Source organism: Dicentrarchus labrax, unplaced genomic scaffold (genome assembly GCF_905237075.1).
Source record: "Dicentrarchus labrax unplaced genomic scaffold, dlabrax2021, whole genome shotgun sequence".
Taxonomy (NCBI): domain Eukaryota; kingdom Metazoa; phylum Chordata; class Actinopteri; family Moronidae; genus Dicentrarchus; species Dicentrarchus labrax.
This window is the reverse complement of record NW_026136721.1, coordinates 3,730,344-3,757,430: the sequence shown is the minus strand read 5'-3', so window position 1 is coordinate 3,757,430 and position 27,087 is coordinate 3,730,344. Positions and strand designations below refer to the sequence as shown.

The following is a 27,087-nucleotide window of genomic DNA, read 5'->3' as shown; positions in this document are numbered from 1 at the left end:
ACCTGTTTTTAGAATTAGATCCTTCTCTTATAAATAAATATTTATCAATAAAATCTCAGTTATTAAATGTTAAAATTGTTGTTTTATGTATAGAGTTACATAAATGATGACTTGTGGCCATTGGAAGAGCTTATCTTTCTCAGACAGAGTGAGACTGAATATATATTTTACAATAAAACATTTAACAACTTAGTTGTGAAACAAAATCAAAGTTACGGTGGTTTGCCTTCATGGGGCGGTGCGGCGGCTTCATCGGAGCTTTTTTACCGCCTACATTTTGCACAAATATTTGCACTTTCTTCTCCTTACGTTTCAAAAACAGGCTTGGTACTTTAGTTTGAATGCATTTGAAAGGAGGAGGCGCAGTGTTATTAGCCCTGCTGGTTGTGCGTCTGTCTCTGTCTCACATTTTGTTTTACAGGAAGACAACATTATTGGATTTCGATATTAAAAAAATACAAAGAAATAGAGTTTTTGAGAATGTTTTTGTCACACATTGTTAAATATGGGAACAATATAACTGAGGATGCGATCTTAAAGGGTTAAAAATGACATCTTTCAGTTCACCTGGACCGAGCACTCGAGTTGGGAAAACAAACACACACAAACACACACACTGGTGTCTGTGTGAGAGCAGGATGGGATGGGAGGGGATGGGATGGGAGGGGGGGTGTTGGCGGGGCTGGTGGTCTATCGCACTCACATTTGTTTCAGATTTCATCCGAGTAAACAAAGCGAGGCAGGCAGACTCACTGGGGCCTCGGTAAATCAGGCCCAGACGAGCGTCCCGGCCCGCTGGATTCCTCACACTCTGCTCTGCTGGGGGGGGCTTACACACACGCCCCACACACACACACACACACACACACACACACACACTTGCGGGGGAGTCGGGGGGGTCAAGCCTTGTTTATGGTGATTGTTTTTATTGTTTTTCTCCAGTGCATCTGAATTGCAGAAGATCTCTTCAACATGTGGTGGAACAAGCAGAAAACCCCTTTTTAAAGGAGTAGTTCAAACTTTTGGGGGGGAAATGCGCTTTGCTCCCCCCCGCCCGGAGTGATGAGAAGATGATGACGCAGCACAAGGTCCATTCAGTAGCTACTGTGGATCATATCACAGGATGTTCATCTGTGAATACTGGCCGATGGGATTGTTTTGACCACTGCTGCTCGAGAAGAATGAATCTCAACACGGATAAAAGAGCGCTGATGGACAGTTTATGTCAGAGGATCTAGTGGCAGTAAATATAATATTCATAGCTACGTTTTCATTAGTGTATAATCACATTCGGTCTTTGTTAAGATTTGAGAGGTTTGTAGGTCAAAATAATACAAATTAAAATGGACGTAGTCTCCGTGACGTCCCCGATAGGTCCGCGAAGAGCCGCTGTGAAGCTCAGTGTGGTCGACTCTGGCCGTCGCCACCAGTCCTGACTCCACCGGCTCCCGGCCGATACAGCAGTGGTCAAAGAGGCGGAGCTGAATGAAGCCTGGTTACTGAAAACAGCCGCCTGTGACGGCCCAACTGTCACTAACTTACTTAATATAATTCAAACAGCTGTTGTAACAAGAGTTGTACAGTTACAGAACGGGGAAATTAGCTCTAGAGACCAAAAGGCTGTAACATGTTTAATATGGAGCCTTATGGAGACTCACTGCTGGAGCCAGCCTCTGGTGGTCGTTAGAGGAACTGCAGCTTTTGTTTCTTCATTTTACAGCCACAGAGGTACGGAGGTAAACTACAGTGTGTGTTTGTGGTAATGAAGGAAGGAACAGGAGTGTCTCTCACTGATGTGTTTTTAATGTGCTCTATAGAACAGGAAGACGACGTATCGGACTCCGTTAGTGGACACAATAAAAAGAATAAAGAATATCGGCGAACTTTTAAAATGATCAACTCAGAAAAGTGAGGGCGTCTTCTTCCCGAACACGTGGAGGCGCCGTGATGGCATCCAGGTGGGCCGGTGGTGTTGTGAATCCCGTTACCATGGAGACCACAGTGTGTGAGAATTCCTCAGCTAGCGCCACGGCAACTGTCTCATATTAAAAGCAGCCAGCGTCTGGAGTTCGGTTGAGCAACAGCGACCCTCTAAAGCAGCAACACCCCCCGTCCGTCCGCATGATTCACTCAGTGTCCTTTGTCAGCTCCGGAAATCTTTAAAACCACACGGAAACAGATGGACTGCTTCTTCCTAAACCTTCCCTTTAATCCCGTTTTGCTGTCCTCAGCAAGAGGACGAGCGTCTATTTAAGACAAGAAGACACGGCAAACACCAGGCGTCTATAAATCACTTTGCTTTATTTAAATCAGCGGTTTGGCAGTTATGCTATAAACAAAACATAAAAAGGACGACCAAAAATAATATCCAGCAAGAATAACTGTGCTTGGCACTTGATGACCGTGTTGTCAGGAGGAAATTATACATTTATATTTATATGTGTGAGCCAAAGTGCCTCCAATATACACATAAGAACCGCGACGGAAAACCACAAATACCAGCTTTTACGTGGTCTCCATTTCCTGCCACCAGATTCTTATTAATATTACAAATAATATTTCAGTAACCCACACAAATCACCCTCTCCCATAACCCCAAACCCACAAATTCATCTTCAGTACAGCCAAGACCGAGGAGGAGGAGGAGGAGGAGGAGGAGGAAGAAGAGTGGCCACGAGGAGATAGAAAACCGTAAGATTCACAATCAGTGGAATGGAAATGGAGCCGACTCTTCATCAGCAGAAGTCTCAGTAATTATTCATGTGGGGTCAATAAAAATACTCCACTCGGCCTCAACCACTGAGATCATTTCTGGTCCCAACAGTTGGACTCTTCCATCCACAACCTCCTTCTCCCCTTCTGGATCCAGACATGGAATTATTTCCTATCGTTGGGTTTCCTCTCACGGGGTTAGTTCGGGTTATTTGAAGTGGGGTTTGAATGAGGTGTTTATCCATCAGTCGGTGTATTGGCTGCAGTAGACGGAGGTCGGCACAGTTTTGGAAAAGCAGCCTTCATCCACGTTCTCTTCAACGCCACCAGACTCCATTGACAAAAACAGTCATTTTACCTTAGAACCAAGGTCCTTATAACTAAAACTAGTCCTGGAAAATCTTTTTACTTAACTAAAATAAAATAAAAATGATATTGTGCACTTACAAAACCAACTAAAATAAAATAATTTAGATACACTGAAACTAATAAAAAAAACTATTAAACAATAGAAACTAAACTGAACTGAATTTAGAACAAAAATTTAAAAGCAAAATAGGAATAAAAACTAATGAAACATACAAAACCACAGTAACTCTGCGGCAGGACTCGGGAGTTGCAGGTCCACCGCGGACAGTTAACGTTAGTTCGGATCCAAACTGACGTAATAAAGTCGCACGATAACACAAACTGATCGAGGCAGCGGTGAGCTAAAATCCCTGTTTATATCAATGGAGTCTGGTGGAGCGATATAAGGCTATAACGTCTTTGGTGACTAAACTACACTTTGTTGCTGCCTCCGTCCACAGAAGTACACCGATTAGCTTCCATGATCAGTTCCTCATCCAACCCTGCTTCAAACAAACCCAAATTAACCCTTTAAACCAGGATATGTTTCATTTTGGCCCTAAACATCTGACCCAGGACCAGCCAATCAGTTTGTTCCCCAGACTTTAAAATGACGGCTGTTACTGTGACGACAGTGACCCCTCATTGAATGATACAGGTCAGCAAACAGCTGTACAATCAGAAGATTAACAGTCCCTCAGAGCCAAAGGCAGAAGCCCGGACTCTGAAACAAAAAGCACATCGACGTTCAGGAACATAAAAAGAAGCAAAAGTGTCAGAAATATATAAAATAAAGGAGAAGCTGATGGAGCCTCAGTGGAATTGAAAGCACGGTGCATGAATGTCACAAGAGAAGTGATGATCCAGCACATATTATCACAGCCCTGAATCCATTTCAGTCACTGAGCTGTAAGTAGATAAAACCTGTCAGGAAAAGAACTAATACTACATGAATGGTAAAGTTTTTACCAAACATTTGACGCCTGTAGAGCAATCTTGGTAAAGACTTGTCCTCCATCAGAAGCTGAAAAGAGTTGAATCCCATTTTTGCCCACATTTTAGGCCGTATGGGAGGAATTACTGCTACTGGCATCAGTATCTGATCAGCTCTACTTTACAACCTCCCTAACGTCAATAAAACGACGGCTACCACGCAGCCCAGTTCATACTTTTAATTTACTCTTCCTGAAGCAAACTTTAAGAGCTGCTCAGTGACTGAAATGTCCGACCTTGTGGAGGCGGCGATCCAGGACGCTGATAAGACAATCCTGGGTCGAGACTAAGGAATGACTTGATGCTTCGTTGAGGAATGGAAACAGTCCCGTGTGATCTGAGATTGGTTGGTGATAAACTGGATACAGAGACGCCCAAAATCAAACCCTGTTAAAAGCTCCAACTGGCCTGCTTCCAAAAACCTCCCCACCACAAATCAAACCTTCCCCATGTGTTCATCTCACATCTTCATATTCACTCTCTCGCGGAGGATGCAAACTGCTCACGAAGCAAGCAAACGTCCCAACCAAGACGCAAATTAAGACAAACGAGGAGTTAAAAATGGCGTCCTGACAGGGACAGCGAGGGGATGGGGAGGGGGAGGATGTTATCTGACAATCAGTATTTTAAAAGACGCAGTCTGTGAGGATCTATTCGCTCAGATATCTCTGCAGCGCTCCACACTGAGCATTCGTTTTAATGCCAGCATCTGTTTCGACAGATTAGGTGACACATTTTTCACATGGCGGTTTTCAAGGTCTCGTTTTTGGAAAGGAACTCAAATGCATCATTAATAACAATAACAATAATAATAATAGTAATAATAATAATTAATCACTCATTCGGGCTCTTAGAATATCTCCACTTTATCAAAGTTAACTGATGAGTTTGAACTTTTTTTAACGCCATCGATTTAATGATTTAATCTTTAAAGGAATAGGTCGGTATTTTGGGAAATATGCTTATTTCTGCTTCCGAGATAATCAAGTTTAGTCTCTAAGCTAAGCTAACCGGCTGATATTTACTGCACAGGTAGGCGTGTGGTACCAGCTTCACCATCAAAAAGTTAGCTTAGCTTAGAGACTGGAAACAGAGGGAAACAGCTAGCCTAGCTCTGCCCAAAGGTAACATAAACCCACCTGTACCCATCCAGCACCGTTCTGTGATTATTAGGACTTCATCGAGATAGTTATAGAAATCGGTTATTGCACATTTCATAACAATCATCATATAACTACATTAATTAATGGATAAATAACAAACAGATGTTGCTACGTGAACCTCAACATTGTTAACCGGACTTCATAAACATGATTTACCCCCCAAAAAAAAAAAAACAGGCAGAGGAGGTGAAGCACTGTCTTAGCCCTGAGTCGTGTCTGCAGGCTGCACATTTATTTATTTATTGATTCCTGATCAACTCAACTGTTTTATAACCTCTAAAGTCTGAATACAGCGGAGAAACAGCTTTGAGTTTTTGGACCATTTCTTCGTCCTTCATGTTGTGAGTTTAACTTCTTTTCATGCAAAGTGCAACTGTCAGGAAAACATGCCGACAATGATAAAAGTTTAATCAATAAGCTCGGAGGCATATTGGACAAACCGGTTCTCTGGGAATTCTGGGAACATTTTTATCATCTCTTCTCTCCCGTCATCTACGTTACGGCGGCTGAACAGTAAAAGGACAACGTTTAGAAATCCTCGCTCGCGGCGACGACGAGTCGAAACGGTCCAGCACAGAAACCCGCTCCCTAAAACATGAAGCTTCATACTCGTCTTTATGCTAAGCTACGCTGACCGTCTCCTGGCTCCAGCTTCATATTGAATGGCAGATATAAGAGTGGCATCACTCTTATCATCTAAGTCTCACCAAGAAAGCACATAAGCATATTTTCCTCAAGTGTTACTGTTCCTTTGAACGGCGCTGAAGCACTTTATGGCACTACATCTCAAAAACCTAATTCTCAGTATTTTTTTTGTGTCGTTGGGCAAATATTAAACAACTTCCCACAACTCCACATCCTTCCTCCCTCCTTCCATCCGTCCCTCTTTTCAAAACGAGCGTGAATCGAAGACACAGTGTGACCATCCAGACACATCAAGATAAGCGATGCATGGATATCAGTTGATGGGGGGGGGTAGATGGAGGGACGGTGGGTGGGTGTGTGTGTGGGGGAGTGGGAAGTGTTTGTTTGTGTTTTATCTGACGGTGACTCCGAGCTTCTCCAGCACTCGCATCCCTTTCTCCTGGTACTCCTCCCGCGTCAGCCAGAAGTTGTCCTTGTCCTTCATGATGTCGGCCAGCACGGCGCCGCCCAGGAACACCATGTGTTTACGCCGAGGGGGGTCCTCTATCCTGATCTTGAATTTCTGCGGTGGAGAAGAGGTGGAGAGAAGAGCAGAGAGTGTTAACAGAGAAAAGGAAGAGATAATAACGTGTTGAAACCCCCGCCGCCCTGTGAGGTCCCTGAAATAGACTGGAGAAGATTGTCTTTTAATTACAGGTTGGAGGATTTCCCCGAGCGGCTGCAGGAGCAGCAGAGCGTGCTTCCTCTCAGGGAGAGACGTAGGAACAATGAGAGGTTATATTTCACCTTGTCATCACGGGACCAACAAAGAGAGACGTTTCTGAGCTGTGGAGGGCAAGACTGTGGCTTCACTACCCCCTTGTGGCAAATATAGGTACTGCAGAAGAAAGCTCTGGGGAAGACGCAGTGATATATTGTATAATCCACTAACATCTGTCACTGATTAACCCAATGACATTGAAATAAGATGAAAATCGAGGATGGAAACGTGTGGAGCACACTTATCATTATATGTACAACTCAGAGCTGCACATTTATCAAGTGCACATGAGCTAACAATCAAGATCAAGAGTTCAAGAGTGCTGCAGGGAAGTTACAGGGCTCCTACTCCGTTTAAGAAATCCTTTTCCAGGAGTTTTTCTTGATAATACAGGACAGCACTCTGTGTTAGCTCGACAACATTGATTATTTCCAGGATATTTGGTCATTTTAATACATTTCCAGGTGTTTTGCATGACTGGAAAACTAGAGTTTAAATCTCCAGGTGTTTGCTCTGGTTCCTGGTTCCAATAAGATTCTTCCACTGGATTTTGGTTCGGCAGTGGAGAGGACTTCGAGCTGCATTTCGTCAGTCGAGTCTATTATTAGCAATAAATCCTAATAACAGGGTTTGTCATGAAGTGAAATGATCAGAGGGGACACTTGATGTTGCTGTTATTTGTTTTACTCACCGATAGTTTGTCGACGTCTCCCTTCAGCACTCGCTCCAGGTACAGCTGCTTCAGTTCGCGCTCCAGGCGGGACGGCAGGCCGGGATACATGGTGGAGCCTCCGGAGAGGACGATGTGCTTGTAGAACTCAGACCTGACAAAAAGTACGACCGATTTCTTTAGAAAGCGTAAATGTGTTCCACATCGAGGGATTTGGTGTGTTCGTTATAGTTGATTTGTTTGAGAAATCTGAACACACACCAGGCAGGAAAATACGTGAATCAGAGAGGAGGCGTTCCCGAGAGCTCACCTGGTGTCGATATCTGCGGCCTGGATGGTGTTGAAGAGCAGCTCGGCCACACCCACGCCCTCCACGTTGATGAGGTGAGGCTGAAACAGCGCCTCGGGGGCTTCGAACCTCTCACCTCCCACCTTGATCACCCTGCCGTCGGGGAGCTGCGGACAGAAATGCAACGACGTCTTAACGCTGTTCAACTCTCTGATTACAGCACGCTTCATAAAACATGATCCTGACTCACCGTGTACGACTCCACCAGCACGGTGGTCTCCAGCGCCAGCTTCTGCTCCTGTTCGATGTTATAACCGACGTAGCACAGCTTCTCCTTCATCATCCGCACCGTCTCAAAGTCAGCCGAATGGTTGAAGGCGTATCCTCGCAGCAGCAGCAGCTGGCGGTCAGCACAGGGAGGACGGTGGTTATCGGTGTTATAGACTACAGGCACAATACATTACCTTTCCTCTTTATAGTTCTTAACTGAGCGGTGCAGCCGGTACCTTGATGAGGTAGCGTGTTATGTCCCTCCCCGCAATGTCAAGGCGTCGGGTCAGGTGGGGCAGCGAGAAGCCCTCGTACACCGGACAGATGTGAGTGACGCCATCACCAGAGTCGACCACCACGCCGGTCAGCAAACCTAAAACAAAACAATGTGCATCAGTCAGCTCTCGTACCTTTAAGTCAGAGGTTTAACAGCGACAGGAAGTTCTTTATTCTGTTCTGACACATTTACTGTTAGCGTTTAACAGGCTGTGTCTATGTCTCCATGTATTTAAATTAAATTAAATTAATATCAGAAACGTTCAAGGAATAAGAGAATCTGTACTCGGGGACAGCCTGACTTTGTGGTATTTAGAAATGGTGTCATCACTTGGTTTGTCCAGCAGAGCGCGCTGCGACTCCACAGTTTCCAACACTGTCAGTCAGCACATGTATCAGAGTATCAGAGCTGAGCGGACGGTGGCGAGGACTCAAACGTCCAAAAAGAAAGATCTATTTTTATTCCAGCGTATCGGTACCTTGAGCGTAGAGCGTGAGGACGGCCTGGATGGCGATATAAACTCCTGTGAACTGGTACGTTTCAAACATCACCTGGCAGGAGAAACACAGAGCATCACTTCACTACTTTATAATGTTTTATGATCAATTAGGATCCCTAACGAACTGAAACACCACCTCTATAATCTTCTCCCTGTTCTTGGTGGGGTTCATGGGCGGCTCGGTCAGCAGGATCTTGCAGTCGCGCGAGTTGATGTTGAGTTTCTCGGGGCCGAAGGTGTAGTCCCACAGGTGCTTCATGTCGTCCCAGTTCCTGACGATGCCGTTCTCCATGGGGTAGTTCACCTCCAACATGGAGCGCAGCTCGCTGGCCTCGTCCCCCACCATCAGGTCCTGCGAGAGGTCAAAGGTCAGCGGTTTTAGCAAACTGATTTTAACTGGCACTTTTCTTTAATCTCTGTTTCTGTAGCTCAGACACTAAAGTACTAATAATACCTCCACAGCTCTAACAGTGACTTTAAGAACATCCCTCACTTTATTTCTGCAACAAATTAAACGTTAATAAAAGTTGCTTAAATATCTCCAGACTAATAAATAATAATAATTTAAGTGTTTAAGAGTTTTATCATTTCACTTTGTTATCGTCGTCTGCTGTTGTTATTTACACAGTTCAAATCATCAGGAAACAAATGATTGTAAAACTCCTGGCATTCGTCTTTTTAATGGTGTTTTATAAGCTGCTTAGAACAATTGTTAGAAGTTAAACTGGTAAATTCCCTCAGATATCTACTTTACATCAACACGTTTCTCCTTCTAACTACAGTGCTCCATTTTCTACAGGATTACATTAGAACAAGTGATTACTTAATGTAACTCAGAGCCACCGACGGATAACGAACTCCTCGCTGCTCTCTCATATTTCATCACTTACATGCTGCCGTCTAAAGCCCAACGTCGTCCTGACACATCCAACGAATCGGGATCGTGAACGAAAACAGACTCCGTGAAATTACCTTGATTTCAATGTTGCCGACTTTAGCCGTGGAGCGGATGATTGGCCGGCCAACCAGCGCCGGGAAAATGTGTTCGGGGAAGTTGGAGCCTGCATAGCCGCACTTGACGAACTAGGATGAGATTGAAAGAGATTAAAATATTCAGAACAAACATCGTATAGGTGTGAATTAGTGAGTAAATGCTGAATCCTGAAGGTTTCCAGACGGATTTAAGCTCTTATACTGAGTCGTTTGTTACAATACGATTATAAACAGACATAAAATGTGATGTTTAATAAAATAAACTGTGTTACACATGTAAAAGAGAAACCTTCATAAACAGCAGAGAAAGAATAAAATCAACGTGCATGTGCAATGTTTTATTTAACAGGTTAATAATATTAATATATCGATCAATATAAGATGATATATACTGTATATACTGAACCTTCTCCTTCAGAACAGCTTTAATAATTATGATTTATTAACGATTTCAACATATTCAAAAGGATTATTCCTTCATACTGAATGCAGTTGGTGTGGAGCACACGCAGGAAGTGAAGCAGCAGCTTTATATATACATACAAATACACAATATCATATACTCACACACACATACACTAATTTATTTATATTATATAAATATATTTACTATAAATATATTATACAATATATTAAACTATTAAACAAGAAGTGTGTGTGAGCAGAATGTTAAACTGGGTCAGTGGATCTGTGTTTATGCCGATATCTGTGAGCTTATGATGTCTGTAAGTCAAACAGCTGGGTCTCTAACCTCAGTAGTGTTAGTGTGTGTGTGTGAGTGTGTGTGAGTGTGTGTGTGTGTGTTTGTGTGTGTGTGTGTGTGTGTTAGTGTGTGTGTGTGTGTGTGTGTGTTAGTGTGTGTGTTAGTGTGTGTTAGTGTGTGTGAGTGTGTGTGTGTGTTGTTTGTGTGTGTGTGTGTGTGTGTGTGTGTGTGTGTGTGTTAGTGATAGTGTTAGTGTGTGTGTGTGAGTGTGTGTGAGTGTGTGTGTGTGTGTATGTTTGTGTGTGTGTGTGTGTGTGTGTGTGTGTGTGTGTGTGTGTTAGTGATAGTGTTAGTGTGTGTGTGTGAGTGTGTGTGTGAGTGTGTGTGTGTGTATGTTTGTGTGTGTGTGTGTGTGTGAGTGTGTGTGTGTGTGTGTGTTAGTGATAGTGTTAATGTGTGTGTGTTAGTGTGTGTGTGTGTGTTAGTGTGTGTGTGTGTGTTGTTTGTGTGTGTGTGTGTTAGTGATAGTGTTAGTGTGTGTGTGTGTGTGTGTTAGTGTGTGTGTGTGTGTTAGTGTGTGTGTGTGTGTGTGTGTGTGTGTGTGTGTGTGTGTGTGTGTGTGTGTGTATGTTTGTGTGTGTGTGTGTGTGTGTTAGTGTGTGTGTGTGTTGTGATAGTGTTAGTGTGTGTGTGTTAGTGTGTGTGTGTGTGTGTGTGTGTGTGTGTTGTTTGTGTGTGTGTGTGTTAGTGATAGTGTTAGTGTGTGTGTGTGAGTGTGTGTGTGTGTGTGTGTGTGTTAGTGTGTGTGTTGTGTTAGTGTGTGTGTGTGTGTGTTAGTGTGTGTGTGTGTGTGTGTGTGTGTGTGTATGTTTGTGTGTGTGTGTGTGTGTGTTAGTGTGTGTGTGTGTGTTGTGATAGTGTTAGTGTGTGTGTGTTAGTGTGTGTGTGTGTGTGTGTGAGTGTGTGTGTGTGTGTGTTAGTGTGTGTGTCTGTGTTAGTGTGTGTGTGTGTGTTGTGTGTGTGTGTGTGTGTGTTAGTGTGTGTGTGTGTGTGTGTGTTAGTGTGTGTGTGTGTGTGTGTGTGTGTTAGTGTGTGTGTTAGTGTGTGTGTGTTAGTGTGTGTGTGTGAGTGTGTGTGTGTGTGTGTGTGTGTTAGTGTGTGTGTGTGTGCATTAACTTTCCTTACATGGTAAGAACTGTGTCAACTTCCGCAACCAAAAGCCACCTCACGCATGCGCACTCCGTCACTGCACTTTAACTGTGTTAATTTGTTTTAATTTTATTTGTAAAGAAATAAAAAGGTGCACAGATCGATCCGACTGTCTGTCTGTCTGTCTGTCTGTCTGTCTGTCTGTCTGTCTGCCCCCCCACCGTGCAGACACATTCCTGACCCACCCACACCGAGCTAACGGTTAGCCTGTTAGCTCCCCGTTACTTCCTGTTTCTCTCCGTTTGCGCGTGAAGGCTGAGCGCGCGGCACGAGGACAGATTCGTCACCCCCGCCGGTTCTGAAACTCACCCCGGTTCCGTTGTCACAGACCACCACTTTCCTCCCTTGGCTGTCCATGTTGGTTCCCTGAATCCCGCAGAAGCTTCCTCCTGCCCGCACACTCTGCTAACGGCAAGCTAACCGAGCTACCGGAAGAAACACGCCTAACGCTTCTGGTGGGATCCCTTCAGAATAAAAGCCTTTTCTTCGCCCTTCTTCTTTTCGTTTACTTTGAAAATGCAAACCGCCATGCTATGGAGGATTAAAGGTGGCAAAATTAAATAATAAATACACCATTAAACAATTACTTGAATGTGTCATTAATTAATTAAAATTGGAATTAAATACATAAATAATAATAATATCATATTATATATACATATTATTATTATAAGTATTATTAATATTATCATTATATACTGTTATTAACAATAACACTACCATCATGTCTTCAATACTATTACCACCATCTTGCAACTACAACTCTTTGCACCTTACATACCTATTTATCTTTTTTTATCTTTTCTATATAAGTATTTTATTCTATTGTATTTTATTGTATTTTAATGTACCTGGCTGCTATGACGACCCAATTTCCCTTTGGGGATTAATAAAGTCTGTCTATCTATCTATCTATCTATGTGTTATTTAATGTGTCATTAATTCATTAAAATACCGATTCATTTTGTGTAAAAAACACATAATTATTTCACTATTTAATTAATTATTTTATGGTCTTCCAAAGCCACCTACAATACCGGGGTATGTAGAAATGGGTTTTACATTGTTATCTAACAAATATATAAAGCTAGAACCTCACCTCACCCAACTATCCTGACTTCACTACATCCTGACATATAAACTTGTATCCTATAAATTCTATTATGGCTTTCTGTGCATCCTTTATCTCCAGCTGTCCCCACTCTCCGCTCTCTACCTTCCGATTCAAACGTTAATGTAAATGAAACCTCTGATATTACAATCCTTCTAGCTGACCTGACCCAGGCAGAACAAAAGCCCCATTTACAGAGGCAGATTAATAAAGTGTGCAAGCCAGATGGAGTGACAGCGGGGACGGCCAATCACACAAGACACAGCAGAGCCAATCAGGAGCTTGTGGGCGGGTCTAAACCAAGGGAAACAGGCTTCAGCTTGAGCGGCCGTTTTCCACTTGGTCCTAGTACCTGACGAGTCTCTGTTCACTACTCTTGATCCATTTTTACAGTTTTGTTTAGACCCATGTGATCAAATCTTAATCCAGTTAAAATGACTTCCTCCCGCCTCTCTATCCTATCCACAAGGTCATCTTGATTTGGTGTTAAAACATCAACACAGTAGGCCTATATCTCATCGTCCTGCATTAAAAAATTACACAGTTATATAACACCCAAAGAGTTAATAGAACAGGAAGAAGAAAACACTGAATTTGTCAAAAAGGAAGCCTATTAAGTCTGTATGATTGTTAATAAATAAATAAAAATATAATACAGACAGAGAATTAAATAGAAAATGTCATGAAAGTCATCTCTGATCAATATTCACAGGAAATAATCGCTTGTTTTACACAAACAACCTGCAGTTATTTACAGTTTCAGCTCAGTATTGTTATTGTTATGAACTGAATATAATATATATATATATATATATATATATACATATATTTTGTCGTTTACTTTGGGCTGTTAGGTCAATGATAGAAAAGGTGTCCCTTAAGAATGAAATAAAGTGTTGATTCAGTATGAAATCTGTTGGTGGGACGACCCTTTTTGTGATCTAATTAAACTCTAATAGAAGGACTCTCTGTCTGGCAGGCGAACTGCTCAGGTCTCAACGAAGTAAAGTGTCGATTTTGGTGCAATTTGGCCGTTAGGTGGCGCCGTAGCAGCATCATCTAACTATAAAGGAAGGAGTAAGTGTCCGTATGTATGACTGTCCTTTTTCTCAAGAACCGTTCATTCCATCCACTTCACACTTGGCAGTTGTATTGCTGAGGACCCAAGTGAGTGCAGAGTCGAGCGTGTTGGGCGTGGCACGAGTTTGATCATTAAAACATGTTGTGCTGAGAAATCTGTGCTTTTGCCACAAAGTTCTGTCATTGCCAAACACACCAAAATGTCCAATTCATCCATCCATCCATCCATTCTTTATCTAACCCCATTTATCCTTTGCAGGGTCGCAGGGCGGTTGGAGTCAATCCCAGCTGACACTGAGCGAGAGGTGGGGAACACCTTGGACAGGTCGACAGTTCATCAGGACTAGTTCAATTAAATGAAAATGTATTTCTATAGCACCAAATTATAACAGATATTATCGCAGGACACTTTTCATATTGACCAAACACACCTTATACAATTATTAGACCCACGCACTTGGCGACAGTGGGAAGGAAAAAACGTCTTTGTTTTAATAAAAATAAAACTGACAAAACTATATAAAACCTGAGCTGAACTTTAACCAAGCTTGTTGTTGATAGGAACATTTAGATAACTTTTCTCTTTTTGTATTTCTATGGGCTGTTATAGAAAAAATACTATACTATACTATTATTATTTACAAAGCAGAAGCAGGACAGAAAACTCCACCAACAGAACAGGTGGAGCAGCAGTAACCCTGTTAATAAGGAGGGCTACTGATGCTACTGATGCTACATCAGTGTGCTGCACAAAAATAAAGTTTTATTCTTAAGTGTCTGAGAAAATTTGATGATAAAAATTAATAAGCACACAGATATTAATGTAAAAATCCACGAGTTGTCAAGGGGATGAAATAATGAATAATGTATTTAGTTATTAGTTTTTCCTCACTCACTTTGGGAGTTACAGCAGATAGTCCATCTACCATTTTATAAAATTACATTTAAATCACACATTGTCGGATTTTATGATGATGAACACTGAGAAATAACTCACTTCCCCTTTCTAGGTTTGTGACACAAGGTTCATTCATGAGTCATGGACAAAGACACCAAAATGTGGTTTTGCAAAACACAAAGTGGTAAGTTAACTTTATAACTGACCAGACTACATTAAAGCTGAGCTTAACTTTAAATGATGATATGAATGTTGCAGACAGAGAGAACTATATATATATATAATTATGTGCAAAGCAGAAAAAGGACAGAAACCCCCAACAACAGAACAGGCGGGGCAACAATAGAGAAAAGCTTAAACACTCCTTAAATGAAACTGAAAGTTTGTCAGAGCCACAGCACAGCTACAAGTAAGAAGAGTGTTTCTGTTTCTGTTTCTGTTTATAGATAAAATATAGTTTATTAAGACTTTCTCAGCAACACAACAGAGTCTCTGCTGGTGAGTACAGCTGATGATATTTACTGTTGTTATGATATTTACCCTTTGCTGCAAGTCTTTCCTTCACTCCTTCCTGCCTTTGTTGTTTCTTGATCCAGTAATAGCCGGATGCAGAAAAAAACAACTTCAGCTCTCGTTTATGTGTTTTCTCTGCTCAGAAAGTTCCACCTTTTTATTTCATGGTAGAAATCAAATGATGTTTTTCTGAAAGAAGAGTAATAATAACTATTTTTAATAACAGACATAACATTAAATAAGTAAGGGGCAGAGAAGTGTTGTTAGAGGAAAACAAAACAGGAATACTGGGTGGACTTATTTAAGCATGAGGATCTTTGTGTTACAGTGACATGTGGGAAAGGAAACCAAATATTGTATGGTAAAAAACAATATGGCCTGGACAGTCTAATTCATAGGTGATACATTAGCATATATCATTTGGATTAGCCACAATGTGGTGCAGGGCACTTGTACTTCATGTTCTTCCTGTTTGTTGATGTCCTCATTAGCTATTATTGCTATAGTATGATGACCCAGATAGATAACAGATATTGGTTTCAGACCTGTAGAACTTCTGACTGTGAGGTAAAAGTCAATCCAGCAATATGGGTAAATATTGGCCTGGTATCAACACATACAATCATAACAGAAAGCTTATCAAAGGGCTCATGGTCACTGGGTAATGTACCTAAAATGATTAACACTGTTTAATCTCGTCGTGAATCTTTTGTCTGAACTGGGATTATCTGGGTGGAGCATTGCTCAATTTTACAGCACTTTTACAATTTAATTGCTCTGTAATGACAGTGGTTAAAAGGTTAAAACCACTCTGCCTTAGAAGGCAGTAAAGGTAGAAGGCGATGAACTTGTTGTCCTATGATCATTTTACATCCCACATTTTCAAATTACCCCAACTTTGTGGTTAAAACAATTACCATGAATTTGCTCCTTGCTGTCATCCCTTCTCTGTCTCTCGCCTGTCTTTCCTGACTCTCTTCCGTTATCACTGTCACAATAAAGCAGAAATGCAATACAAATAACAAAAAAATCTGCAATTAAAGTGTTGTTTTTTCACTTTTGTTCTCAGTGTGAAGATATGGCTTCTGTGAGCAGCCTGCCATCTAAACATCGGTTCCTGTGCTCCATCTGTCTGAATGTGTTCACTGATCCAGTCACCACATCATGTGGACACAACTTCTGTAAAACCTGCATCAATGAACACTGGAATACTAATGACGAATGCAAGTGTCCCAAATGTGCAAAGCTTTTCAACACAAGACCTGAGCTGCGCATCAACACTTTTATCTCTGAGATGGTTGCTCAGTTCAGACAGTCAGCTCAACAGAAAGCCAGCAGCAGCAGCTCAGAGCAACAATGTGATAAACCTGAAGTTCCCTGTGACGTCTGCACTGGAACCAAACTGAAGGCCCTGAAGTCCTGCCTGGTGTGTCTGGTGTCCTACTGTGAGACTCACCTGGAGCCTCATCTGACAATGTCAGGTCTAAAAAGACATCAGCTGATCGACCCTGTGGAGAACCTGGAAGACAGGATGTGTACGAAGCACGATAAACCTCTGGAGCTGTTCTGTAAGACCGACCAGACATGTGTCTGTGTGCTCTGCACCTATTCAGACCATAAGACACATGAGTTTGTTCCTCTGAGAGAAGAATATGAAGTAAAGAAGGCAGAGCTGGGGAAGACAGAGGCTGAAATTCAGCAGATGATCCAGAAGAGACAACTGAAGATTCAGGAGATCAAACAGTCAGTGGACCTCAGTAAGAAAGACGCAGACAGAGAGATAGCAGAAGGTGTTCAGGTCTTTACTGCTCTGAAGGAGTCTGTTGAGAGAGGTCAGACAGTGCTCACTGAGATGATAAAGGACCAGCAAAGAGCACAAGAGATATGGGCCGAAGACTTAATTCAAGAGTTGGAGCAGGAAATCTCAGAGCTGACCAAAAGAAGTACTGAGATGGAGCAGCTCTCACACTCTGAAGACCACCTATATTTTCTCCAAAACATGCAGTACTCGAACGCTGCTCCACCCGCTAAGGACTGGACAGAGTTCAATGTCCATCCCTTGTCATATGAGGGGACTGTGGTGAGAGTTGTGGCTCAGCTGGAGGAGATACTCAGTAAAGAGATGAAGAAACTGTTTGAGACCGAGCTGAAGAGGGTCCAACAGTATGCAGTGGACGTGACTCTTGATCCTGACACAGCACATCCTGAACTCATCCTGTCTGCTGATGGGAAACAAGTTAAACATGGTGATGTGAAGAAGAATTTTCCAGACAACCCAGAGAGATTTTCTACCAGTCTATGTGTCCTGGGCGAGCAGAGTTTCTCTTCAGGAAAACTTTACTACGAGGTTGAGGTTAAAGAAAAGACCGAATGGGATTTAGGAGTGGCCCGAGAGTCGGTTGATAGGAAGGGACTAATCACACTGAGCCCTGAGGATGGGTACTGGATTATATGGTTGAGGAACAGAAACGAGTACAAAGCTCTTGATGACCCTGATATCAGTCTCTCTCTGCAGTCTCAGCCTCAGAAGGTGGGGGTGTTTGTGGATTATGAGGAGGGTCTGGTCTCCTTTTATGATGTAGATGCTGCAGCTCTTATCTACTCCTTTACTGGCTGCTCCTTCACTGAGAAACTCTACCCATACTTCTGTCCTGGTCTCAATGATGATGGCAATAACTCTGCCCCTCTGAATATATCTCGGGTCAATCACACTAAATAGACCAATCAGTTTAAATTCTACAAAAAGCTTCAGTATTACACAAGATAGAAGTCATGGGTTTGATGATCTCATACTCAGATTTACAAAATTCACTCAAATGTCCTGTGACTTGTGTTGCAAGTCTTCCTCTTTCCGAGCCAAAAGAGGAAGATTCTTAGAGTTAGAAGATCAGAGTATTATAACTTCATGCAGTGATTTGTGACTTTATATATGGCTGCTCAAATTATTCACACCAGAACGATAGTACAGTTCTGGACAGAGTCCAGGTCTAAGGTTCATCTTTATATAACTGGAACAGCGTTTATATGGAGATACATATCCTTCTTACTGTATATTTGCACTATTTGATTTGTTTATTGTTAAATATTGTTTAAAATTTCTAATTGAATGACTATAAATATCTGATTTGGCTAAGGACAGAGAGCTTGCAGGGGAGGCAGTGGCAGACTGAGCTAAAATGTTTAGTCTGATATTACCAAATATTATTCACCTTATATTTTTGTATTAACTAAACATATTAATGTATACCTTTGGATTATTAGCTGGAAAGCTAAGCTGGCCTTAATACTATGCAACAAAATAAAGTTAATGGCAGGGAGGATGGTCTGGGTTTTCTGTTTGATATTTGAAATTATTTTTTTTTTTAAATTTCCTTTGATGGTGGTATGTTTTGGTTTGTTTTTTAATTGTGTAGCCTGCTATACTGTAAAAGAAGTACTAAAAAGCTGAGTTTGTGTTCAACATAATTTCATCTTTGACCATTAATATCTATAATTAAAAAAATCTGCTTTGTTGCTCATAGTTTTGTTTGCTTTATTACAGGATCAAAGTACATGAAATTTTTTTTTTGTTATACAAATGATCAAATTAGCCATTTTCTCAGTGTGTGTGTGTGTGTGTGTGTGTGTGTGTGTGTGTGTGTGTGTGTGTGTGTGTGTGATTCTCCTTTAACTTTAAGATAAAGTCAAATGTTGAAGAAATAACATGTGATCTTCCACCTATAAACTTTAAAATAATACCTTTTTTAAGACACAGCTTCTGTGCTGAATTCAGTTTTAGTTTACATCATTTTTTAAGAATCCTGCCTGTGATTATTAACCAGGGATCTGATATAACCTACAACACATAAACCGTTTCTGCCTAAAGCTGCCATATAATGTCAAGACAGGATATGTAAGTATGTACAAATGTATGTATAAGTATGAAGGAATGTAACTCACCAACAAACACCAAGGGGAAATTTTGGCTGCATTGAACGTGACTGGTGCTGAAGCCTAGTTACTGAATTGCCAAAAAAAACAGTTGTTGCTATTTTTGTTACACCAAACAGGTTCCTCATTTGCTGTCCATCAGAAAACCATTTGATCCAAAATAACCAGTGTGATGTTCCAGCTTTCCAAAACAATCTACATGAGGATGTACAATGTCTGTTAGAGATTAGTGGACAGAGGTGTCAAAAGTAGTTTGTCCCTGAAATTAGACCCTCAGGCAGCCTTTCCTTTCCACATATGTAACAACAAGCTTATAAAAACAAGCTACACCAATAAAATCTTATCTGGTGTTGTTGAGGTTTGGGTTAGGTTGAAACTGCGTCAAACCACCAAAAGAGGCAGGACTAGTATGCAGTCTGACAGGAAACTCTGCCTGCAAGTGAGTCCTTACTGATATAAGGCACAATAAGGAAATACAAGGCTGAAATAAAATTCCCCCAATGTAAACCGAAAGTTTCTCAGAGTGACAGTAGAACTGAAGACGAGATGAGTCTCTTAGTTTCTCTCTAAAAGAAAATTAAAGAGTTCATCAGGCCTTTCTCCAAAACCAAGAGGTGACAAACACTGGTGAGTACATGGTATAATATAGTTTGGTTTATTTTCATTAAAAAGTGGGGGGAAAGGAAAATGCTCCCAGTATGCAGAATATTTTTCTGAATCTATTAGTTTACTAAGTATGGGACAACATATAACTACCTATAATCAGTTGTTAAACATTTAGTGAGAACCACAAACTCCCTAAGACGTTAGTCTGGCTCAGTCTTTGTTTTCTTCTTCAGTGGTCAGTTTGAGTTAGCATGTTTAAGGGGTGGATTTTTTTTCAACTTGTGGTTGTTTATCTATTTTTGCAAAGTCAACTAATGCTCAAAGCTGAAACACCGTAGCCACTTGTAAGAGAAAAGAATCTTCCTCAAATGAGTTATCAAACGACAAACAAGAGTAGGGTTGAATTCCTTTCACACTTTCACTTGTGTTCCCAATGTGTAGATATGGCTGCAGCCAACTGTCGACTATTTGAGGATCAGTTCCTGTGCTCCATCTGTCTGGATGTGTTCACTAATCCAGTCACCACATCATGTGGACACAACTTCTGTAAAAGATGCATTACTATTCACTGGAATCTCAATGTCCCGTGGAAGTGTCCTATGTGTAAAAAGCTTTTTAACACAAGACCTGAGCTGCACATCAACACTTTTATCTCTGAGATGGTTGCTCAGTTCAGAGAGGAAGCCAGCAGCAGCAGCTCAGAGCAGCAAGTGTCTAAACCAGGAGAAGTTCCCTGTGACGTCTGCACTGGAACCAAACTGAAGGCCCTGAAGTCCTGCCTGGATTGTCTGACCTCCTACTGTGAGACTCACCTGGAACCTCATTTGAAAGCTTCCAGCCTGAAAAGACATCGGCTGACTGATCCTGTGGAGAACTTGGAAGGCAGGATGTGTATGAAGCACAATAAACCTCTGGAGCTGTTCTGTAAGTCCGACCAGACATATGTCTGTGTGCTCTGCACTGTTTTAGACCACAAGACACATGATGTTGTTCCTCTGACAGAAGAATGTGAAGAAAAGAAGGCAGAGCTGGAGGCTGAAATTCAGCAGATGATTCAAGAGAGACGACTGACGATTCAGCAGATCAAACAGTCATTCAGTGTCAGTACAGAAAACGCAGACAGAGAGAAAGCAAAAGGTGTTCAGGTCTTCACAACCCTGATGCAGTCTGTTGAGGGAGGCCTGAATGAGCTCATTGAGACGATTGAAAAGAACCAGAGAACGACACAGGAACAGACCGAAGACCTCATCAAAGAGCTGGAAGAGGAAATCTCTGAGCTGCAGAAGACAAGCACTGATGTGGAGCAAGTCTCACTCTATGAAGACCACCTCAATATCCTCCAAAGCTTCTCATCTGTGAAAGCTGCTCCCTTCACCAAAGACTGGACAACGGTCAACATCCATCCACCGTCGTATGAAGGGACTGTGGTGAGAGCTGTGGAGGAGACACTATGTGCAGAGATGAGGAAGCTGCTTGAAGCCGAGCTAAAGAGGGTCCAGCAGTATGCAGTGGATGTGACTCTTGATCCTGATACAGCACATCCCTGTCTCATCCTGTCTGCTGATGGGAAACAAGTAAATCCTGGTGATGTGAAGATAAATCTCCCAGACAACCCAAAGAGATTTTCTATCAATCCCTGTGTTTTAGGACAGCAGAGCTTCTCTTCAGGCCGATTCTACTACGAGGTTGAAGTCAAAGGAAAGACTGAGTGGGATCTGGGAGTGGCCAGAGAGTCGGTCAACAGGAAGGATAACATCCCACTGAGCCCTGAGGATGGTTACTGGACTATATGGTTGAGAAAAAGAATTAAGTATAAAGCTCTTAATGACCCTCCAGTCTGTCTCTTCTTGACGTCAAAACCCAAGAAAATGGGCGTGTTTGTGGATTATGAGGAGGGTCTGGTGTCCTTTTACGATGTAGATGATGCAGCTCTTATCTACTCCTTTACTGGCTGCTCCTTCACTGAGAAACTCTACCCATACTTCAACCCTGGTCTGATTAATGGTGGTAAAAACTCCGCCCCTCTGGTCCTCTCTTCTGTGAATGCAACTGAGTGGACTGATCGTTTTTAGACTGCAGTAAGACTCACGCCATAAATTGATTACTTTAATTTGACAAAACCAAAAAAGATCTGTAACACTGACCACTAAAAATGGTCACCAGAGGAGGAATTCTTATTATGAGTTTTTATCTGGTGTCACAATGTGGCAGGAAGGAAATGTCCACTTGTTCAACACTTTGGCTCATGACAGAATAATCCTAAAGGCTTTATGCTGCAGACAAACACAGTGGATCATCAAACAGCGTGAAAAACATCCTTAGGGCCAGCTGAATAAGAGAAGTGTTGAGGTTGAGCATCTCGGTCCAAAGTGCGCTCCAGTGTGGTATTGTTATCATAAACTTAAGTGTACTAAATTTCATGTATCCCGTTACTCAGTTGCAATCTGGTGGAAGACATCAATATGACTTATTAGCTCTCTTATGTTATGTTGTGGTGACAAATCTCAAAACAAACAACAAACTGTATATCGTTGTACAGGGTAGAAAATGCGTCCTTTTTTTTTTTGCATTTTATGCTTTATTAGACAGTTACAGCTGGAGATATGGACAGGAAAGAGAGGGAGAGAGAGAAATTTACATTAAGGGCCCAGGCAGGTAGGCAGGTATTAAGGAGTCTTAATACTGTGAAGATCAGGGGTCTCCAACGTGGTGCCTGAGGGTACCTGGTAGCCCTATAAGGTGCTCACAGAGCATGTTCTGTAATCTCAGTCTTTATCTCAAATACTTTTGCAAGGAAGTGTACAAATTGGTTTTAATTTTCTCCCTTTATGTATCTCAGATCAATAATGTATGTTCATATTTGATTTGATTTTCCTACTTTTATTTTCTGTGATACTGGTGAAGCTGCTTTGGGTTTGGGTTTGTTTTTATAATACACAGGAATAAGAAAAGCTACAACTGAGATTGTATTCATTTTCAGTTTACCTGTAATAATATCTATAACCAAATAAAATCTGTATCTCATCATTGAGTTATCATGACTGTTTTTTAAATATACTGTCACCTGCTGGATTAAACATTTTAAGTATAAAGTGAAGTCTAAACTCACTAATGAATACCAAGATAAAACAATTATTTTGGATGAGCTGAACCTTATTGGTACTGTAATTACTGCATTGCCTGGCAAGTCGCAAAAATGTTGATACTGAACGTATCAGTAAAATGTTCTCTGACAATATATTTCATGTGTTTTCCACCAAAAGTCTGGACATGAACCCTGGACGTTGACAGTCCTGCACTTTGTACACCGAGGAATCTCCTTACAGCATTACATTGTGTTTCAAAAAATGTTGTTTCTGGCAGTTATTATATATTCTCACCACAATGTAATTATTAAAACAATTTGGTAAAAGCTGTTTTGATCCACAATAACCAGTGTGATGTTTCCAAATGGACAAACGAAACACTATATATGGGGATGTACATTGTCCAAATCTGAAGGAGGCAAAAAACCTGCCTTTGTTTATCCTGAAACAGGCAGGCATCTCTCTAAACATATACAGCCCAGTTATACCAATCAAATATCTGCTGTTGTTTGGGTTGAGGTTAGAGCCAATGGTGTGTGAATAGGGGGGTGGACCCTCCTAAGGAGCCGGGATAAGCAGCCTGAGAGGAAAGTCCCGCCTGCAACATTTCTCTGATGAAACTGAAAGTTAGTCAGAGTGACTGTAGAGCTGAAGTCGAGACAAGTCTCTCTCTCTCTCTCCATAAGTTAAAATTCAAGCGTTCATCAGGCCTTTCTCCACAGCATAGCAGTGTCTCTGACAAACACTGGTGAGTACATCTGATAATGTTCACCATTCAGTGTTGCAGTCTTTCACTTTTTAATGTTGGTACGTATCCTCTTTCAAGCAACGGAGAGAAACTTTTCCAACAAGCAGGAAACAACAAAATTCAGTTGTACTGTGACAGGAACTTCTCATGAACGGCGATAGCAGTGGGCGTGTCATCTTGTTTGAGTTACAGATGCCTCCTGCTGTTGCTGGAAATAGGGCTGCTGAGGAAAACCATAAGTTCATAAAAATGCTGAACTGGCATTTATGGCAGGAACGTGTTTTTTATTTTTCATCTGTTTTATCTGTTAAAATGTTAAACAATTTTGTTAAACAGTGAAATTATGTTAACTATTAAATAAGCTTTAAATTGTCCTGGTCATTCAAATTAATGCACAAACCTTGAATGTCATGCATTAAGTATTTAGTACGATGTCATTATAGACTGAATTTCTCTCAGCTTCCCCATCTGTGACTGACTTCCAGTATCCCTGGTTGTAATTTCAAAACAGGAACTTAGTCCAACCTCCTTCAGTTGTTAGCGTTGCTCATTCTTTGTTTTCTTCTTAAATATTCGATTTGAGTAAGCTCGTTTTTGCAGGTGGTTGTTTGTTTTCCCTTCACTGCTTCTCCTGCAAAGTCAGGTAATGCTCACAGCTACCGTACGTCCTTAGTGTTCCTCAAATGTTTCTTCAACAAAAAACACCAAGTTATATGTGAACTGATTTCACACTTTCACTTTTGTTCCCAATATGTAGATATGGCTGCAGCCAACTGTCTGCTATCTGAAGATCAGTTCCTGTGCTCCATCTGTCTGGATGTGTTCACTGATCCAGTCACCACATCATGTGGACACAACTTCTGTAAAACCTGCATCACTGAACACTGGAATGTGAATGTCCTGTGGAAGTGTCCCATGTGTAAAAAGGTTTTTACCACAAAACCAGAACTGCACATCAACACTTTTATCTCTGAGATGGTTGCTCAGTTCAGAGAGGAAGCTGAACAGAAAGCCAGCAGCAGCAGCTCAGAGCAACAAGTGTCCGAACCAGGAGAAGTTCCCTGTGACGTCTGCACTGGAACCAAACTGAAGGCCCTGAAGTCCTGCCTGGATTGTCTGACCTCCTACTGTGAGACTCACCTGGAGCCTCATCTGACTGTGTCAGGCCTGAAAAGACATCAGCTGATCGACCCTGTGGAGAACCTGGAAGGCAGGATGTGTATGAAGCACGATAAACCTCTGGAGCTGTTCTGTAAGACCGACCAGACATGTGTCTGCATGCTCTGCCCTGTTTTAGATCACAAGACACATGAGTTTGTTCCTCTGAGAGAAGAATATGAAGAAAAGAAAGCAGAGCTGGGGAAGACAGAGGCTGAAATTCAGCAGATGATCCAGAAGAGACAACTGAAGATTCAGGAGCTCAAACGATCATTCAGCTTCAGCAATGAAAATGCAGAGAGAGAGATAGCAGAAGGTGTTCGGGTATTCACAACTCTGATGCAGTCTGTTGAAAGAGGCCTGAATGAGCTCATTGACACAATTGAAGAGAAGCAGAGAACGACACAGAAACAGACTGAAGACCTCGTCAAAGAGGTAGAACAAGAAATCTCTGAGCTGAAGAAGAGAGGAGCTGAGGTGGTGCAGCTCTCACTCTCTGAAGACCACCTTCAGCTCCTCCAATGCGCCCCATCCCTGATAGCAGCTCCCCCCACCAAAGACTGGACAGAGCTCAACGTCCACCCACTGTCATACGAAGGGACTGTGGTGAGAGCTGCGTCTCAGTTGGAGGAGAAACTCAATAAAGAGTTTACTGAGCTCCGTGTTTCTAATCTGATCAGGGTCCAGCGATATGCCATAAACGTCACTCTTGATCCTAATACAGCACATCCTGAACTCAACCTGTCTGATGATAGGAAACAAGTCAGTCATTGTGATGTAAAGAAGAATCTCCCAGACAACCCAGAGAGATTTTCTAATTCTCTGTGTGTTTTAGGAAAGCAGAGTTTCTCTTCAGGCAGATTTTACTGCGAGGTTCAAGTCGAAGGAAAGACTAAATGGACTTTAGGAGTGATCAGTGAGTCTATAAACAGGAAAGAGAACACCCCCCCGCGGCCTCAGGAGGGTTACTGGACTATATGTTTGAGAAACAGAAATGAGTACAAAGCTTTTGCTGATCCCGATGTCTATCTCCGTCTGAAGTGGAGGCCTCAGAAGGTGGGGGTGTTTGTGGATTACGAGGAGGGACTGGTCTCCTTTTATGATGTACATACAGCAGCTCTTATGCATTGCTTTACTGGCTGCTCCTTCACAGAGAAACTTTATCTGTACTTTGGTCCTTGCCCTAATGATGGCGGTAAAAACTCCGCCCCTCTGATCATCACTCCTATCAAAAGAAACACTTAGACCAATTACTTGACTTTGCATGGTCAGTGTTAAAGGAGCAGTGTGTGGCATCTGGTGGTGAACTGTAGAAAGAGGACCTGTTCCCTCTGTAGATAAAAATGTCTCATAGTGAAATGTTATATTCTGTTTCTGCTGTATTCTGTAAAAAGAGCCCCCCTATATTTTACACATTGGACCTTTAAGACAGAAAATATTCATTGGTAATGATCGCTGTATTTTCTCTTTTAATGAATTGAGAATGATTTGGTTGGTGAGTTGAACCCACTAATGTGTCTGATGAGTTGAAATATGTATCAAGGATGGACATTAAGAATAAAGCCATTTTATGTGATTGCACAGATTTTATCTTATGTTTGCAAATATGTCATTCAATATAAGTTTCCAAGAGTTCCAAAACATCATGTAATAAATGTCCACAGAAACAAGACTCCATTATTTCTATTGAGGTATGTATTCATATAGAACTTTATAGAATCAGTGATTTTGCATCAGTAATCGTATTTTTTTTATATCTTTATGAAGAAATAAATTCATATGGAAAAATCTTGGATGTGAATTGTTTTGTGTGCACTTACATTATTTGTGTTTATGTAAATTCGCACCACTAATAACTTTTTAAAATATATTGCATTCATTATTTATATTTTGCATTGTGTAGCTACCTGTTTCTCACCATAACACCCAAAATAATCATGTACTGGGCTTGTTTTTATAAATTCTAAGACACTACTTTGCTCTTTTATCATCATCTTTTTTCCATTTAAATATCTCTATTTAGATTTTTAACCTCTTTTTTTCTACCTGTCTCTTGCTGCAGTAACATGAACTTCTCTTCTAGGACTGCTGGTTGGACAACACAAGTGTTGTAAAGGTGCCATTTTGAGGTCTGGGTGATTGTGACGACATTTTTACAAATGAAACAATTAATAAATTTATGGAGAAAATAACCAGCAGATTAATTCGTAAGGAAAATAATCATTTGTTAATCAATAGTTCAACATAAGCACAACCAGCTACAACAGTAAAATCCTGATTTAACTTCACATACATGAGTCATAATAATAGTTATATCATACATACTTTTACTGGTATTATCAAGGAACCGTGGACATTTATCATTACTCATGCATATCATTATGTGCATTTATAACGTGAATACATCTTATTTAATAATTAATAAT

General features: G+C 41.4%; 4 protein-coding genes across 4 annotated transcripts; 3 read left to right on the top strand and 1 right to left on the bottom strand.

Moving 5' to 3' along the window:
• Positions 1-2,281: 2,281 nt before the first annotated feature.
• LOC127355490 (actin-related protein 2-B) lies at positions 2,282-12,005 on the bottom strand. Its single transcript, XM_051386431.1, has 9 exons — positions 11,841-12,005; positions 9,599-9,709; positions 8,763-8,978; positions 8,606-8,678; positions 8,087-8,223; positions 7,831-7,980; positions 7,602-7,747; positions 7,313-7,445; positions 2,282-6,423 (listed from the first exon to the last, which is right to left on the bottom strand). The coding sequence occupies exons 1-9, from the start codon at positions 11,886-11,888 to the stop codon at positions 6,253-6,255; spliced, it is 1,185 nt and encodes a 394-aa protein (XP_051242391.1). The 5' UTR covers positions 11,889-12,005; the 3' UTR covers positions 2,282-6,252.
• A 2,982-nt stretch (positions 12,006-14,987) lies between these two features.
• Positions 14,988-18,646, top strand: LOC127355479 (E3 ubiquitin-protein ligase TRIM21-like). The gene is made up of 2 exons (XM_051386412.1): positions 14,988-15,118; positions 16,203-18,646. The coding sequence occupies exon 2, from the start codon at positions 16,212-16,214 to the stop codon at positions 17,850-17,852; it is 1,641 nt and encodes a 546-aa protein (XP_051242372.1). The 5' UTR covers positions 14,988-15,118; positions 16,203-16,211; the 3' UTR covers positions 17,853-18,646.
• An 882-nt stretch (positions 18,647-19,528) lies between these two features.
• On the top strand, positions 19,529-22,696 carry LOC127355480 (E3 ubiquitin-protein ligase TRIM21-like). The gene is made up of 2 exons (XM_051386413.1): positions 19,529-19,690; positions 20,111-22,696. Exon 2 carries the CDS (start codon positions 20,113-20,115, stop codon positions 21,739-21,741), a length of 1,629 nt encoding a protein of 542 aa, XP_051242373.1. The 5' UTR covers positions 19,529-19,690; positions 20,111-20,112; the 3' UTR covers positions 21,742-22,696.
• A 660-nt stretch (positions 22,697-23,356) lies between these two features.
• Positions 23,357-26,454, top strand: LOC127355477 (E3 ubiquitin-protein ligase TRIM39-like). Its single transcript, XM_051386411.1, has 2 exons — positions 23,357-23,503; positions 24,261-26,454. Exon 2 carries the CDS (start codon positions 24,263-24,265, stop codon positions 25,904-25,906), a length of 1,644 nt encoding a protein of 547 aa, XP_051242371.1. The 5' UTR covers positions 23,357-23,503; positions 24,261-24,262; the 3' UTR covers positions 25,907-26,454.
• The last annotated feature ends 633 nt before the right edge of the window (positions 26,455-27,087 follow it).